Below are 17153 nucleotides of genomic sequence, written 5' to 3'. Positions count from 1 at the left end.
TCTGAGCTCACCCTCTCTCTATACACTGCCTCCAATGTGTATGCAGACTCCAACTGTGTCTCAGTTGCTAACTTCTGGCTGAAGAAGATTGGATGGGACTTCCTCCTGAGTCCAGCAGCAAGGCTGACATCCAAAAAGTGAGCTGTGGGGTGATGCAAGGCACTCCCTTCCCTCTGGATCTGAGCTAGCTACCTCATCTTGAAAGGATTTGTTGCTCAATGATATCAAGTTAGAGTGAAACACAGATCACTTGTCAGCAGTTAATGATGATATTTACTTGCTTACCTCACAAGATCAGCACTATTAGGTGTGAAACCTCTTCTCACTCTTGAAATGGAACTACATGAACACAACATTTACTGTAAACCGTTGGCTTATAAAACCTGAAGCTCAATCAGTGAGATATCTGTTCCATTAATCTGAGAATATTTTGAGAACTTGGGGGATAGCACTGGCACAAGAAACTCTCTGGATCGTAACATTCATGTGGAATTTTTTTGTTGGAAAAGTAGCACTTTCAATCATCAGGTGCTGTCAGTATCTTTGGTCTCCTACATTCCCTGCAGTTCTTGGCACTTTGCAAGGCTCCCTGACCTCTGTTCGCTGCAGATCTTGCACAGATCCTTTACTGAGCTGCTCGTCTTAAATTCTGCTGCTTGGCAATCCTACTCAGTGAAGGGGAGCAATCAATAAAAATGTCAATTTCCCTACAGAAAATTGTGAGACATCATGGGACAGAAACATCTGTAGAACATCCAGGGTACAGACATTGTAATGCTTACACAAAGCCAGAAGGGAAGAAAAGAGCATTTTGCATCTGGTGCATTTGTCTATCCAAGTGCAACATAATCTAGGTCATTTCTACAAACCTTAGTCAAGAAAGGACATCGTCCTGACCTAAATGAGATGTGCATTGTGTCTGTGAGATGCTAATGAGAGCTAAAGCCCCTCTTCTCTCACCCTATTAAATACATACCCACTGAACAGGACTTTCTTAGGTGTCACTGATGCATTTTGGATATATCAGTAAATAGTCTCAAGTCATGCAGTTGTATTTTAAAAATAAACAAATAAGTATAATCAAATACTACACATCTTTGTGTGCACGGCAGTAACAGTTATACAGAATGCCAATGCATTCTGTATAGTGACACAAATGCATGGATTCTTAATTAATGCTCTAACACTTGCAATATATCACAGGATTTTCATTGGAAGGGGGGCAGCCTGTTCAAAAATCTTCGAAAAATCTATAGTTCAGCAAGTTGCTTTCTGAAAAACTATGAAACTACATTAAAAAACACTTTCAATGAAAGCAATAAAATGTCCAAATACCTACTAAGCAATGAAATACTTTATTTAATCCCAATAGTTGTTTTTTCAATATTAGCATTGCAATGAATGTCTGACACACTAGCTATCCTTTAGAAAAAGATCACGTAGCAAGAGTACTATATTTAACATAACCTGAAATACTTTTGTCAAATCGTATCAGAATTATTGAATGCTATGCCCAGAGTGCACTGCAAGACCCCAGAAACAACCATCACATTAGGAAAACGTAGAGTAACCTAGAAATATGTTAAGCAGTGGCCAGGTAATGATGCAATATTTGCAAGCCATCAGCCATTTGCTTTATATAGTTGGTTTTGGAAATGGATAATGACCTGGCTATGTGAATTTACAGCAGACTGAAACTTTAATAATATGACCTTCAATTATTAAAGCTGATTTTTCTTTTTTTTTTTTTTTTTGATGCAAGAATCAGGACACCTGGAATGTCTTTGAGGTGCATGTGAATTTATGTAACTATGATAAAGCAGCTTTTTAACTGTTTCAGTGCAGCATATAAACCATAGAATCAGCAGGTATATTGTGTCTGTGTTTTGTAGTAAATTAAGGTTAGACTTGTTTCAAATTCTCTTTGCTTGAAATACTGGGTAAGCAATGAATGACTCAGGGCATTATCTCTTGTGCTCTAGCTATACTGTAAAGAAAGATTCTTTACTAACACTTGCTGTCTTTGTACTCAACAGGCAATTGCACAGGAAACAGATGTAATCCTGGCTGAGGAAGGGGCTTGATCCCAGGACTTCTCCATTCCCAGGTGAAGTGACATTGGAACAGTGGTGCTACTGCAGCAGGAAGCATTGAAAATTTCCACCTGGAAGAACCTGGTGCTCAAGACACGCTTTGGGAGGAAGGAGATGTGAGTCCACACATACCCAGCGTGGGGAAGGGACACGTTCTCATTTTAAGGGGGAGAACTTTGAGAATCATATCCCACTTTCAAGGCCTTCAGTGGGAAAAAAATCAGTTCCCGCTCCCAGATTTCATTTAATGAGGCCCAAGACCTGAGCTCAGTCAGGGCAGGACAACTCTGGACATGCTACTTCAGTTCTCCATTGTGTGTAACTCCAGAAAGTAAACCTCCTGGGCCATGCAGAAGCTACATTATAAACTCTATGAAACATATGACCTATGAAACATAGGTCATCTTTTAATCCCATGTCTGGATCATGTTTCATAGCCTGGATCCTAATCTATGACTACCTGTATGATAATACTTTACAGGTTGCCTCAACAGGAAGAAACCAGTGCAATGACAGGACTGAATGAGTTGCATGCAAACGTATAGAGTATTAGTAAGGTGGTTAGTAAAACATAGGTGTGTGGTTTATTAGCACAGTTTTCTAAGGTAAAGTACTGTGGCAACCTTCACAGCTTTTCTGGAAGCTTTTCCCAGCCTTCAGAGGCCCCTTTGGCACTCGTGCTAGGCACTGCAGAAAGCCACCTGAGACTCAGTGCAGCGTGGTGCTCACAGGAGGTGCACGCAGGATTGGGAAGACTCTGGAAGGAGTCACCTTTCCTCTAGGCTGAGAGCTGAATTAGGCCACACAGTGCGAACGCAAGGCCTTTTGTTGTTGATGTTCAGTTTTGAGAATGGCAATTAACACAAGTGCTAATTTTGAAGAAGCACTGATAACGAGTGAATCAGTCCAAAGTTTACAGTTTCCAGGGCCAGCCTGTGCCACCCTACCTGTGCAAAATACTGCTCCAGACCACAAACACTCCCGAACGTGGCTGTACCTGTTTCAGTCCGGCTTTCAACTCACACCCGTACGCTCGTTTCCCATTCGTACCTTTGACTCTCCTGGCCCAACCCCCCCGCAACTTCATTATCAACTTCCTCCTCTTTTACTTTTTTTCTCCTTTCTTTCCCCCCTTCTCGCCTCCCTCCTTTCAGGCCGTGCCAGTTCACCCGCTCCCCCCCCGCCGCCCCCAGCCCTCCCAGGAGGAGCGGGCGGCTCGGTGCCACCCGCCGCGGCCCCCTGCGCTCCGCTCACGGCCGGGCCCCGACGACGAGCGGCACCCGGGAGCGACAACCCCGGGCTGCCGGGCCCGGCGGGGGGCGGGCGGCCTCCCCCGAGGGCAGGGCAGGGCAGGCCGGGGGAGGGAGGGAAGGAAGGCGGCCGTCTGTCCGTCCGTCTGTCCATCGGTCGCGCGGCTCCGTCCCCGGCTTTGTTGTGCTCGCCGCCCGTGCTGCGGGCTAGGGGGCGGGGAAGGGAAGGGAAGGGAAGGGAAGGGAAGGGAAGGGAAGGGAAGGCGGCCGCGTCTCCTCCTCCTCGGCCCCGGCCCCGCTCATGGCGACGCTGGGCACATCCGGGCTTCTCCTCCTCCTCCTCCTCCGGCGGCCGCCGCTGCCCTGAGCGCCCAGCCCGACTCCATTAACGCGTCCCCTCCCCCCGGCCCCCGTCCCGGCCCCAGAGGCAGGGGCAGCCCCGGGCCGGGCAGCGCCGAGCCCGAGCCGCGGCCGGGGCCATGTCCAACCCGGGGGCCCGGAGGAACGGGCCCGTCAAGCTGCGACTGACAGGTGAGGCTGAGCGCCGCGCCGGGGAGCCCCGGCCGGGCCTGCCGCCGGGGCCGAGCTGGGCCGGGGGGGAGCGGGAGGGACGGAGCGGGACGGAGCGGGGGGCTCGGGGCTCGGGCCGCGGGGAGGGGAAGCCCGCGGTCCCCGGGGAGCGGCGGGGAGAGCGGCCGGGGAGCAGGCTGCGGGGAGCTCCCTCCCTCCTTCCCTCCCTCCATGTGTATTTGAGGTTGAACCTGGGGTTGGAGGAGTCTCAGGCCTCAGGAGGAGGGGGGGGGAGGGAGAGAGAGGGAGAAGGGGGACAATTAAAAGAAAGCAAAGGAATAAAAAAGAAGTGAGCTCTTCCTTCTCCTTCCACCCTCTCCTCCCACTGCCCCGCACCGCGGGGTCCGCGCCCCGGCACCGAAACGTCTCGGCGGGGCCGGGGCGAGGGGAAGCCGGGGGCTGCCCGGGGCTGCCGCAGCCCGGAGCTTCCCGGAGCGGGAGAGCCGGGGCCGGGGGAAACTTTGAGGCAGCGGGCAGCTGAGCCTACTTCCCGGCTAACCCCGCTTTATTTTTTTTTATTTTTTATTTTTTTTTCTCCCCCTTCGTCTTCTCAGTGTGAACTTGAAAGAAACTGTCACACGCTTTGTTTTGATTTCTTTGTTTGTTTGTATTTTTTTCAAGCCAACTTCCTTAGTTGAGACTGTGTACTGTTCGTTTGATATGGTGCCTTATGGGGCCAGCCCTCTTTCAGAAGACATCTAATAGTCGCTTGACCTCTAATATTTGAAAATATCATAAAAACTGCTCATCTACGTGGTGGTGGGAAGAAAAATAAGTTATTTCTATGTACTTAAAGTAACTTCTTTTACATATAAGAACCCAGGTAAATAGGTTTAGAGAAAAAAATACTGGAAGTTCTACAAGAGCTTTATTTAAAAAAAATACAGACTGCTTTATAGAAAAGAGCTATCTAAAACCATTGTGCGTCCCCTACCCTCCCCCCATAAGATAAACCATATTTTGTGTTTTGTGAGAGCATGAAGGTAAGCAATTAGAAGATAATGGGTAATGCTGCAAGTACTCTGGTCTGCAAATAGTGTATTTAGCCAGCTTACCAAACAAATGTGTTTAAAAAAAAAAAAAACACAAAAAAACTGAAAGAATTAATCTATTTACTTTTGGTGTATCTGAAATACTTCTAGTTTAATGTCTTAATAAAAAGAGGTGGTTTCCCACATATTTTTCAAAGTATGCTGTTTTTATAGGGAAAAATAAAAAGCATCTGCTTATGTTTTACTTTGAAAGTACTTTGACTCAATTTATAGTCTAGTTTTCATTGAGATTTCTGAGTGTCTATATATTACACTTAGAAATAAAGCTCTTAAATTAAGCATAGCTGGGACTGATGCAGGGAACGGCACTGCCTTGTTTTTGCAGAGTGTTTTGTAGCTTTCTCTTCAGGTTATTGCTTTATTGATGCAGTACTTTAATGCTTTTTTTCCTGAGCAGTGAGTGCTCAGACATGCTTATCTTTGAAACATTAAAAATAGTCTGGAGCCTTTTGTAAAAGTATGGAAAATACTGTTTACGCAGTTGTCTGTCTCACCTTTCTATTTTGTGTTCTTTTTTGTTTTATATTTATATTATTTTTATTAAGGATTAAGCATGTCATCTAATCCTGTCTTTGACAATATAAATACGTTATAGGGAATGTGATTGTGAGCCAGAAATAGGCTGTGGTTTTATATATTGAAGAGACTGTGTAGTTGAGCAATCACTCCCCAAAAGAAGCAGGTATGTTCTTGAGGAATGTTTCTGAGATTTTTATTGTTTTATATTTTTGGACGGTTGGATGCAGGCAAAATTGTCTTTATAGGGACTATGCCACATTTAGCAGCTCTTTGCAGTTGCTGAGTACCAGTTCTGCTATTTGGAAGCTTATATGAAATATTAGCCTATTTCTCAAGTTAGAAAGACTTGAGGTATTTTATGCTTTAGCTAACTGTATGTTGTTCCATATAAAGTCATTTGTTCTAAGGAAGTTTTACATGTTTAAGGAAAGCTGTTATAAGCATTTAATTCTATTAATTGAGCTGACATGTTGTCAGTTCTTGCCTAGGAATAGTTTTAAGGGTTCTGTGTGGTTTTGATTGCCCTGTTTGATTGGAAAAGCAGTTTGAGAACTCTTGAATTCTAAAACTGTTTGGAATTAAAAGAATCTGTATATTTCAGTGTTTTTAAAAGTTTATTCTTAAACTTACAAATGCTATATAATCTTAATTTTCTTTGGCTTTATGACACTAGCAGTCTTCTGTTTTGGCTTGAATATTTATAGGATTAATTCTGTAAACATTGTGTAATACTTATCTTTTCTGTTCATTATCTCTAAATTAGATGGTATAGATTAAAAATGGGTTTCAAGAACTGGATTCAATTAGCAGTTTTTCAGGACATAAACATTAAAGGTTTAGATGGAAAACATTGTTTTGACTGACTGGATAAATGACAGGGTAATGTTTGATGTGAGTCCAAGAACTGATCTGGAGCTAGTGCCCAACTTCTCAGTCCATCTTGAGGAGCCAAATAAAATATTTAACCTAGGCCTCATTTTGCAAAAAAGGTTGATTCTTTGTTGGGACCTTAAGAAAGTTCTGAGAAATGTTTGGCATACCTTTACACTAAGTGTTTAACAGTTTATTTAGGTCTGGGTTCCATAACAGAGAAAAACCACAGCGGTGGCATACTTCTAGTAAGTTTTTATTTAGTTTACAGTGCATCTGTGTTATACGTTTCTTCAAAGATTATTCTTCTGCTTGTAGTCTTAGTTGTCTGTTGTAAATATCACCCAGGTCTTTAGTGATGTGTATGTTGATGCATTTTGCACAGTCTTGAGCTATAAAATTGCTAGATTATTGTTAAAATACAAAAATTATGTCTTCTGATGAAACTTCTAGTATAGGGGTGTAAATGCTTGTTTATGATTAAAATATAGGCAGTGTAATTTAACTTAGCTAAAGTCTAGAATTGTGCTGGTCTTCTCCAGAATTTATCTTAGCAGCTTGTAATAATGTTATCCAAGGAAGCTGTAATGTAAGGAAAATTCCTTCAACTCTGGATTTTTTTACCGCTATTTTATCTAGTCCAATTCTGAGTATATCTGAATTCTATAAAAACTGCAAGTGCAGTCATCCCCTTCCATTCTTACTGTGATTTTTCCCTGGTGTTTTATTGAATTTGTGGATTTGTAAATATACTGTACTCATTTCTAAAGCCACCCTCAATGCTGAAGTCTACATTAATCTCATATTTTTCAAACCGAGCAATGACCATTGCTTTCAGTTGCTCAGTAAATATTGTATGTCTTAACCTGTGAAATTTCTCATGTTGAACTAGTTACATCTGACTGCTTTCACTTACAGTGACAGTTATCTGAATGAAGTCTGTAAGGCTGTCCTTATCAAGTAGAAAGATAATTTCAAAGTCACTTTGAAATCCGCAAAGCTACGTGAATACTAAACTATATTGAGTTAAATAAAGGCTAATGCATAATTTAACTTAGTTCAGGTCTTCCAGCTAGCATTTGTTGTCAGAAGAGTTAACAAGCGAAGATACTCCGATAGCTACAAAGCACAGTTACGCTGTACTATACAAGGTTGTAATAAATATCCCACGGATAGAGTGGGAATGGGCTGGGAAAGTTTTGTTGGTAAAGAGGCAGGCCTGAAGAGCTGTTAGATCTGGCTTTCTCCTTACTGTAGGCTTTCAGGTTGCCTGGCAGAGTTTGCTAATTGAGGAAATAAAAAACACTGGATCTGTGTGTTGGAGAAAATGGGTAACATCTCACCTCCTTTCTCTCTTGTTGATTTTACTGTATCTTAATTTCTTACAGTACAAAGGTGGTACTTTACCATAAGGTTATACTATTGAAGGCAGAAAGTGCTACTTTTTAATCAGCTCCTAGGAAGTCTTGCTATGATGCTAATAATAATCCTTGAGAAAGGTATATATTGGTTAGATAAAAAACAGAATATTCTTCAGGTTTTGCAACATAATGTAGAATCTCCAAACCTTTTAATTTTGTTAGAGGCAGGGCTGAGGTTTATGGATAGCAGAGTTTCATTGTAGGAATAGTATTACTGATCGATGGGTAAAAGTATTATTTTGAGTGTCAAGGCTGTGGTTTTGTAGTTGACTTAAGTGGTAGTGCAAGGCTAGATCAGCTTAAAGTCAGAATTCTGTTCCTTTTCTTTTTGTAGACCCTGGTTTTGCTTTCCTCCCTGGTCTCTTGTGTTGACTCCAGCAACTATGTAGCTAGCTAAGTGATGAGCTGAACCCTAATCCTACCAAGAAGAAATGTTTTTTTTTTTTGCGTTGAAGGGATGTGCCATGAGAAGCTGAAGAGAGGGCAGGACTGCCGCTTTGACCAGCAGCCTGTATTTAGATGGGCTTTAGTCAACAGTAAAACAATGGGGTTCCTTCACGTAAGGTGTATTTGACTTAATGACTTGACTTACTAAAAACTAGCATTTAAGAGATTGGAATCAATAAATTACATAGTAGCTGCATGAAACTAGTCCAGTCATTACAAAGTCAATAGGCATGTATCTAGTAGTAAGAGTGTATAGGGGATGATGGGTGCTCCATATTTTCATTAAAGTGTTAAGTGAGTGTTTTGTATGTATATAGAGAGATACACTTTGTGTATTTGTATATATATAGTGTGTAGTTGTAGATATTTATATACATATAAATCAGACTCCGTAGAATTGCAGTAAACAACTGAGCAGCTGTATAGAGCATTCTCAACTGCTTGTTTCAATGGGATCAGCATATATGACAGAGTTTTATTTGTCTGGATATGAAATTAGGTATTTGTGTTCGAGGATATGCAGTGGGATATAGTGGCAAAGAAGGCAAAGATCAAAAAGGATTCAGAGAAGGGAATCATAGTAGGAAAACCATCCTACATGAGCTTCCAGTTAAAGGAGTAAGAAGGCCCAATATTTGTCCTTAGTTGTAGAATCAGGAAATCATCGAGTGAAAGCCTAGTGGAGGATTTATGTTTGTAGGTAATGTACGGGACATATGTAGGAGACATATGGGAAATCCAGCCCTAATGTTTAGAAAATAACAAATAAAGCTGGGAGGGGAATAAAATAGACTTTCTGGGCTGGAAAAATTGTCACTAGTTTTCAGAATTGTACTTTTCATTTAAATTTAAAGAGCTTAAGCTATACCATAATGTCTGTCTGCGTAGCTGAGTAACTCAAGTATTGGTGACAAATTCTTTTCTATTTTCTTTTTTGCTAATCACTGAAAATCTGATCAGGCCCAAGATGAAGACATTTTATCTTTGTGTCCTTAAGGTGAATGGGTTGATCCCTAAAAGAAGACAGCTTTTAATGTTTTGTTCTGTTTTATCTCGTGGCCTTTGAAGTGTATCCTTATCCTTGCTTTGCCATCTTACCTGAAATGACATCTCACCATTGGGCCACATCTTTCTTGCATGTGTTTGAAGATGTGGGTAATTTCTTTGGGTGTCTTCCCTCCTGTCATCGCAATAATGAGATGACCTGACTTCTGACGCGACTTCATGGCACGTGTACATTGCTACGCCGGCTGTTTTGTGCGTGCTTTATTACATAAAATTTGAGCGTTCATGACACATGCGGTGTCTGAGATCATTTTAGTGACTTCTGAGAGGCTGGTGAAGATTAATGTCAGTAATATTAGATAATGCATACAGAAGCAGCTCCTGTTTGTTTCTGCTATTAGCAGAGCACGTTTCCTCTTGGGGAAAGAGGATCAAAATCTTGTGGGATGTTTGACGATAGCGTATTCAAGGAAGCAAACTGTTGACTTTTTCTTGCTACTTAAACTTTAAATACTCTCAGAGAAAGCATAGATAAGAATGCTTGTAACTTTAAAGAAATCTTCATCTGTAGATAACAAAGCTCGGGACTAAATTGGCCAAGCATTATCATCTCAGTTTAAGTGGGGAAACTGGCCCAGAATGGAGAATTGACATGGTTAAGGTCATAAAAAGGATAAAGCAGGTAAAGCTGGGATTTAGAGCCATTATCTTTTGACTTTCTGCCCATGGACATGGTTCTTCTTGAATGTAAATCCACAGAAAACGTGGTTCTGTTTTGGGCCTTCTGGGACTATGCATTTGGGGTGATTCAGGGTCAGTTCTCTCTCACACACTATATTTGTGTTACGCTATCAGCTGTATTTTAGCATGCTGCAGGTTCTTGGCAATTACTTTTTTCTACTTCAAACTACTTAAGAGATTTTTTTGGTTGTTGCTCAGGGAAATTAAACTAAAAGGATTGATCTCCCCAAAAGTGTGTAAAAGTATTGCTCAGCTTGTGTTACTCATATCTTCAAAATTCTGAAAGTGACAGAAGAAGCAGTACTTCAGTTTATATGGCTGTATCCTGTCGTTAATTTTCTGGAAAGACTCTTGATCAGTACGTATTTAACACAACTGACAAGGATTGTTTTCTTGCAGAAAGGGAGAGTCGCTCCAGCCATGGCTTTGGTTGTGTCATTTGATGCTGTTCAGTGTGTACTTTCTATAATGAATTAATTTAAGTTGTTTCAAATATGCAGAGCACTTAGAAACTGTTATTTACAGGTCACAGTAAAAATATGTACCCAGGTTCTACTATTCCTGCTTAAATTAGCATGTGTGGTGCCGTATTGCCACAGAGAGCGGAGTGACAGTGCCATGGTGCGAGCACTCCCACCCGCAGCACCGTTTTCAGGATGCACGCATCTCTCTGTTCCATGCTGTGCTGGCACACAGGATGGGCCGAGGAATATATCCGAGTTAAAATCAATCTCTTCCTCTCATCCCTCTTTTTAACTGGGCATAGAGGAGGTCTGTTGTGGGTGGGCTTGTGTGTGGGTGAGCAGTGACTTAAGCCAGCCAGGTGCTTGTGGAACAGCAGGCTGCTTGTGGGGCTGGGGGCCTACCTTGCCCATCGCAGGAAACAGTTTTAAACCAGTGACATACATTCATTTTTGTTCTGCCTTGACCCAGATTTTAATATTACTAATGCAGTTAAGTGGAGTCAGAACTAATTATATCTGTAACGATGCTTCTTTTTAACATACCTAGCTACCTGATGCGAAGTTTGGTGAATAGCTGCATAAATAAATGCAATTATAGATGCAATCATGCTTGTATTTAATTGGAGGTGAGAATCTGCATCAGTAATAGTAGGGACATTTCCTGAAAACTTGAGCCAACATGGTGATTTTTTTTAATAATATAAATAAAGACCAGGCTGTGTGCTTCTAAAGCTGCATGTGGCAAAACTGCTACTTTGTGCAAATTGTAGGAGCGATAGATGGAGTGTACTCAGTAAAAGTTTGCTTCATTTGAGTAAAAGGTAGTCTGCTACGTGCAAGTGTTTTCACAGAAATATGTAAATGTACTAAAATGAATCATCTTTCTTGGTGGGGGAAGAAAGATATACCTGGGTTAGAGTACTTATGAATATGGCTTGTTTAAAAAATAAATACATTCTTAAATGTGTGTTTAAAAGAACTGAACATGTACAGGTAAAATGCATAGAATTACATTCATGCTTAACTGCCTGAGATTAGAAATTTGTCATGTTAATTACGCCAAACATTTAGGTGTCCTTATGGCAAATAATTTTTCAATTTGACTCCTAGCAGACATTTTTTACCCTTTTATTGTTCTGAAGCAGTTAATCTTATGATGCACATAAATCTTGCTTTTCAGAGAAAAAGATCTTACCTGCTATTTCCTCTGATGGGTTTATTAAAGTAATGTTTTATAGAAAACTGTGTGCAGGGCTAAATGGGTAGTAGCATTGTGCCTAGGTGTAGAAATGTTAAGGTGTAGTAAGGTAGTAAGGTATCCTATTTGTTGTTGTTTAGCAGCTACATAAGTACTTATGTCGTGGTTTATAAGAGGTGATATCAGATGTGATCTAAGAAAGTTTGTGAAAATGGAGCTGGTGTAGGGTAGGCGTTGATGGTCATTTGGAGGGGGAAAGCGTCTCTGATAATGGTGATACAGGGCAGAGAGAGGCAGAAGTATTCAGGAGCCAGCCGGAGGAGCTGCACTGACAGAGGGACATGAAGGGACAGTACAATTTTGTGTTTTTTTAGAGTGGAAGCAGAAAACTAACTGTACTTGGGCTAAGCATACAGAAATCTCCATTGTGTTTCATGCTGCTGGTGACAAATTCTGCTCTTAGCCATGTAGTAATGATTGCATTTTGATCATGCTAATATTCAGGCATGTATTTTTAGAGAGACAAAATATATTTACGTTGTGAAGTACAACATCTAAATGGACGTGGTGGACCTGGGCCTGCAATATGCTGGAGAGCTCTTGCTCAGCTTTACTTGTTAAGAAATTAAGAAAGACTGCCACCTTCGAGCTGGGGTTCACGGTGTATGAGGTATTAAATGACCAAACTTTAAAGACAGGTATAATGTATGTTAAAGTAGAAATTTTCTAGAACTTTTATTTAGAGAATTCTAGGAGGAAGTTAACAAATGTTTTATGCTGCTATTACAGAATCTTCCTAGTAATCAAAGCCTGTGAACAACTGTAAAAATTCTAAGTGCTGTCTTTCAGAATTTCAAATGGGTCATATAAGTAGTGTTCCCAAATGTCTAATCAGCAATTCTGGATGTTCAGTAAAGTACAAGGTGTTAGGAGCCTGGGTGAACAGAATCTTCAAATGTATACATCACGCGTTTTTGTAAGAAACTGTTGGTAAAGTGTGGATTGGGGAAAATTGCTATTGACCTCTGGTCAAGCTAATTAATGCTGCTGCGCATGTGAAATGCCCATGTGTTCTTATAGAAGCAAATGCCATCTGTAAATTCAAGATGCCAGGCAATAATTTGGGCATGTCTTAAATAATTGGGTATTTGTTAAAAAGTTGAAGGATTTAAATTTTTGTGATTGTACTAATGCAGGATTGGCTGAGATTTAGCCTGAAGTTGTGATGTCATGTTCCATGGTAGCCTTTTTTGTGAGAATCTTTCACGTTTGAGATTTCTACTTAAGAACTGGGTCAAAGGATGATTTAAAATATTGTTGGTTTCTACTTAGTTCTGCAAAAGGGATAGAGAAGGCCTTTAAGGAAAAAGCGGCTTACAGTAATTATCGGTGGTAGAAGCATCATACCTGGCTTGTCATGAAATAGTTGTGTAGTTTCTCACCTCTCCTTAAATTGTCTGTTCTTGCTGTTCATAATGCCCTCCCCATACCTGTCTTAAGGAGGGTGGTAAGAGAAGCTTAAAATTTCTGTAGTCCTATCTAAGACAAAGTTTTTGGTACCCCTCCCTAACAGCAAATGGTTATTCTGCCTGAGGAGCTGCACTATATTCCGATTTACCCATGTCTCACTTGCTTCTGTGGCCAAGAGATCATGAAGAAATTTCTATTCATTTGTGAGATCTGAATGTGGCATTGTGAATATGTGCCTCGGATTTCCTCATTACAATATTTATCATTTTTCCTGAAAGTTCCTTTCCTCTGGTGAATTGTTCATCCTGTAGAATAAGTCAGCTATTTCCTGTGTATCAGTATAATGTAACTTAATCTATGCAGGGATAGTGCTTTGGACCCCTTCAAAAGCTTTATATTTTGCGTACGTTTGTTGAAATTTAGAAACTTCGCTCTCCACATTTAAACAGTTTGTAATGGTGTGGGCCAAGACTGGAGATTTACTCGTGTTCTGCACCCGCCTGCATCACTCTGACGGAGTAGCAGTAGATGGAAAAAATTGGCCCTGGCCAGTTTGACCCCTGTGAGTGTTACATCCGCACTTGAGCAGCGTGGTGAGTAGGAGCGACGGTTCCTGCAGTTGCTTCTGCCTCATGTAACTTGAACACAATTTTGAGTCGCTTTGTCTGCACGAGCATCTTTGCTTTTTATTTGCTGTCAGTGGAATTCAGAACTATAGTTGAACCTGTAACACCAAGCTGAAGCCCATGACACCATCTATAGTTGGCACTTCTCATTTTTTTCGGTTGCTATTAAGTTAAGCAGCCTGTTAACAGACATTTTTCATGCTCAGTGCCTAAATTAGGCTAGATTTATTTTGGGAAGTGTCTGTTAAAATCCAGCCTATTTCAAGGAGGTTAAAATTTTGTGTCTCACATCTTGTATTCTTAGTCAGGACGTTATAAGGCTCTGGTAGTAGGCAGATGTCTTTGAGTCAGCACAGAAGTGGTACCTGATTGAGCAAACGACTGGCGACAGGAGCTGAGCGTGCAGGGAGACTGCCTCGTCCTGTTAATGCTAACCTTGGTGGTGTGAAGAAGGGCATAAACCAGAATACGGAGGGTTCAAAAGTTGGGTGAGGGTGGAGAAGAAGGGCGTAACCTGAAACAAGGAACCACCCGGGACTCATGGACAGGAGGTGGAGACTGATTTTGGCAAGACAAGAAGCTGGGAATGTTTTGGTGCCCGAACTCTAAGGTTGCAGCAGTGAACAAGACCCAGGTTTGCAGGGACAGCACTAATTCTCATGTTTCTGAAGTTTTTAATGCTTGGCTTTGTAATGCTGTGTCTACGATGTTATAGTTACCGATTTGAGTATATGGCTTACAACAAGTTGTCCTCTATAGCAGAGGTGCTCTATAAGAACTAAAGCCGTATAACTTGCAAAGAGTGCAAGCAGTTAAAGGTAGATAGAGGACAAAAGTTGAAGAACAAACAGGAAGAAAGAAACTCCATGATCCTCCTCAAAAAAATAAAAGTAAACTCCCACCTGTTACTTTGCTCTGTGTGTTCATCACCTTGATCCTATATAGAAGAAGTAGGGAATTAAGGGGCCATGATTCATAATATAATTCAAAGAAAAGCTTTCAGATAAGATCAGGAGTACTTCTTACACGTAGAACAAAAGGAGTTCTTCAGCTTTTAGCTGAAACATTTTTTTTAGAATCCTTGATTCTAAGAAATGATGCAGTGTCATGGCTACTTCATTAATGCTGGTATTTTCTTGCTTTAGAAGGCTCAGAAGACTTTCTGTTAATTCATATGTGATAATAATTGGGTTCTGTAGATTGTGATGTTTCCTTGTGTAATCTACATGACACCTATTTGCAAAGATTTTGGAGTTACAGATAATATTTTTTTCCATCTAATGAGTTACATGCTGACGATGAATTAATTGCATGGAAGATTTGACCTTTTTTTTTCGTTGTATTTCTCTGTCAATTTGATAATTAATGTGTTTGTATTGACTCTGAATGGTTTATCATTGATGTTCCCTGATGGATTTCGCATTTTGTGTAAAGATTTGTCTATAAAAAAGGGGGATCCTCTGATTTTACAGTGTGTCACCACCACATTTGTACAGGACCAGCTTGCTGTGATAGCTGATTGATATAATATACTGTGCTTTGCTTATACTGAGCAGCCTGTGCTGTGAAAAAGTTAGATCTTTGCTCTCATTATCTATTTAACACATATACATTTTTGAAAATATTTACAGTGAAGGAGGAACTCAGAAATTAAATGTAGGGCAAGTGTATTTCCAGCAAGAGAGACGCGTTGTGTTGCACGTTGAATATCTTTTAGACACGTCTTCCGAAAATGGCTATATATAGACAAAGTGAGGAGAAGTTTTAGGAATGATATCAGATGTATTTTTTTTATTTAGTTAACTAAAAATAAATGAACTGATAGAATGTGAAACTGCTGTGTTTCACTTTAAGTAAACTTGCACTTAACCATGAAGGTCTAACCATAAAGAAAAGCAACTTTTTTTTTAACTGTTTTCGTATTTGTACAGTGTTACTTGTTGATTCCTACGGTGATTCTTGATTCTTTCAGTGTTTAACTGATAAAAGGTCAAAACCAAGTCTGTCCTATGAAGGCCTATTTCCCAAAGTGTTGCTCTTTTTCATTTCTTTGTGAGCTTTGGGCAATTATCAAGATATTAAATACTTGATATGTTCTTCTGGTCCCCTTTTTCATGATTTAAGGTCTGTGAAAGCCCTAACTACTTCCTAGGGAATTGTTTAGCAATCCCTGTGATGTTACTGTCTTGAACTTTCCAGAGCTAGAGGTCTGTTTCATTTTCAACTATACTGCCTGCATCGCCTTTGTGCTGAAATAAGTATCTGTTTATCAGTTTAATAGTGAGTTGTCAGCTTTGAAAGGTGAGCTGTATCTTTGTTAGGAATATGAACCTAAATAGCTAAAGAATAGGTGCAGTTTGTATCAGATAGGGTGTTAACAGTACATTATGGAATTACCTTTTTCTAACCTTTCTGTTGTTGTTATTTGAACACCTACTTATTTTTTTAAAGGCATGCTGTCTTCATTTTATTGGTTGTTTGTTAAATTTCTTAACAAAAATAACTATATTGTAAATATTTTAATTACAGTGAACCATTTTATTGTTTCAGAAGTAAATGAATCATATATTCTGGGATATTTTTTCCTGGCAAATATTTTTCTTTAATGATTACTCGGGGCTAGCTTAAATTGTACAGATGAATAACACTTGAAATACAGTATGATTCATCACTGCAAATGCTACAATGAGGAACCTTGTAAAAATATATACAGATCTTTTGCCTTTTATTTGCAAGAACAATACCTTTACGGGGACTAGACTGATTGTAGCTGTTGTAGGACAATGAAACAATAGTGCTTCTCAAGCGCATCCAGAAGTGGTGGCCAGTTTCTCTGACTAAACACCTTCATTTCTCTGTATGCTAGAACCAGCATTCTCAGAAGTGTAATAACTTGGTGGTCTGCCTCAGGTAGGTCTGTAGAGATGGGGGGTAATAGTGTGAGAATGACACACAAAAAAAAAAGTCCCTGAATTGGGACCTTGGACAATAGTTGTGTCCACAGCCATCCCAAGCTCCTGTTGCATCTGTCACGTTTTCCTGTTGTCTGCGCATACCCACAAAGTAGTGTTGGTTGCCTGTAGATGGGCTCGTGCTAGATTTAACTACATCATAGCAATCTTCTCCTGTAGGATTGCTAAATTGCCGTCAACTGCTCTGAATTATGCTTGTTTGTTTGTTTGTTTTTCCCTGCACCCATTTTTAGGAACTTGCTACAACTTTTCTCACTGTGAACATGTGGTAGCAATGCTGTTTGTGCCTTTTGGTGCACTGCTCCATGTTATCTATAATGTAAAAGCAATCTGTGCCAAGCTACCTGTAGTGTAAATGGGCTGCAGTTCTTTCCTATGTGGAGGTAGCACTCTTAATTTCTCATATTTTGCTATTGCTTTTTTTTTGTAGTTGTCTGAAGTCAGTCAAGACATTG

General features: G+C 40.5%; 1 protein-coding gene across 1 annotated transcript in view; it reads left to right on the top strand.

Annotated features, from left to right (window-relative positions):
- The first annotated feature begins 3273 nt into the window (after positions 1 to 3273).
- The window catches only part of SMURF2 (SMAD specific E3 ubiquitin protein ligase 2), a 64626-nt gene continuing 50746 nt past the window's right edge, over positions 3274 to 17153 (top strand). The window contains exon 1 of the mRNA XM_048064591.2: positions 3274 to 3874. Within this exon, the coding sequence (XP_047920548.1) occupies positions 3823 to 3874 (52 nt within the window). The 5' untranslated portion in view covers positions 3274 to 3822. The remainder of the gene's footprint in view (positions 3875 to 17153) is intronic.

The sequence above is a fragment of the Anser cygnoides genome, chromosome 19, assembly GCF_040182565.1.
Source record: "Anser cygnoides isolate HZ-2024a breed goose chromosome 19, Taihu_goose_T2T_genome, whole genome shotgun sequence".
Lineage (NCBI taxonomy): Eukaryota > Metazoa > Chordata > Aves > Anseriformes > Anatidae > Anser > Anser cygnoides.
The sequence above is the reverse complement of the archived record's forward strand: the minus strand, read 5'-3'. Positions and strand labels throughout refer to the sequence as shown.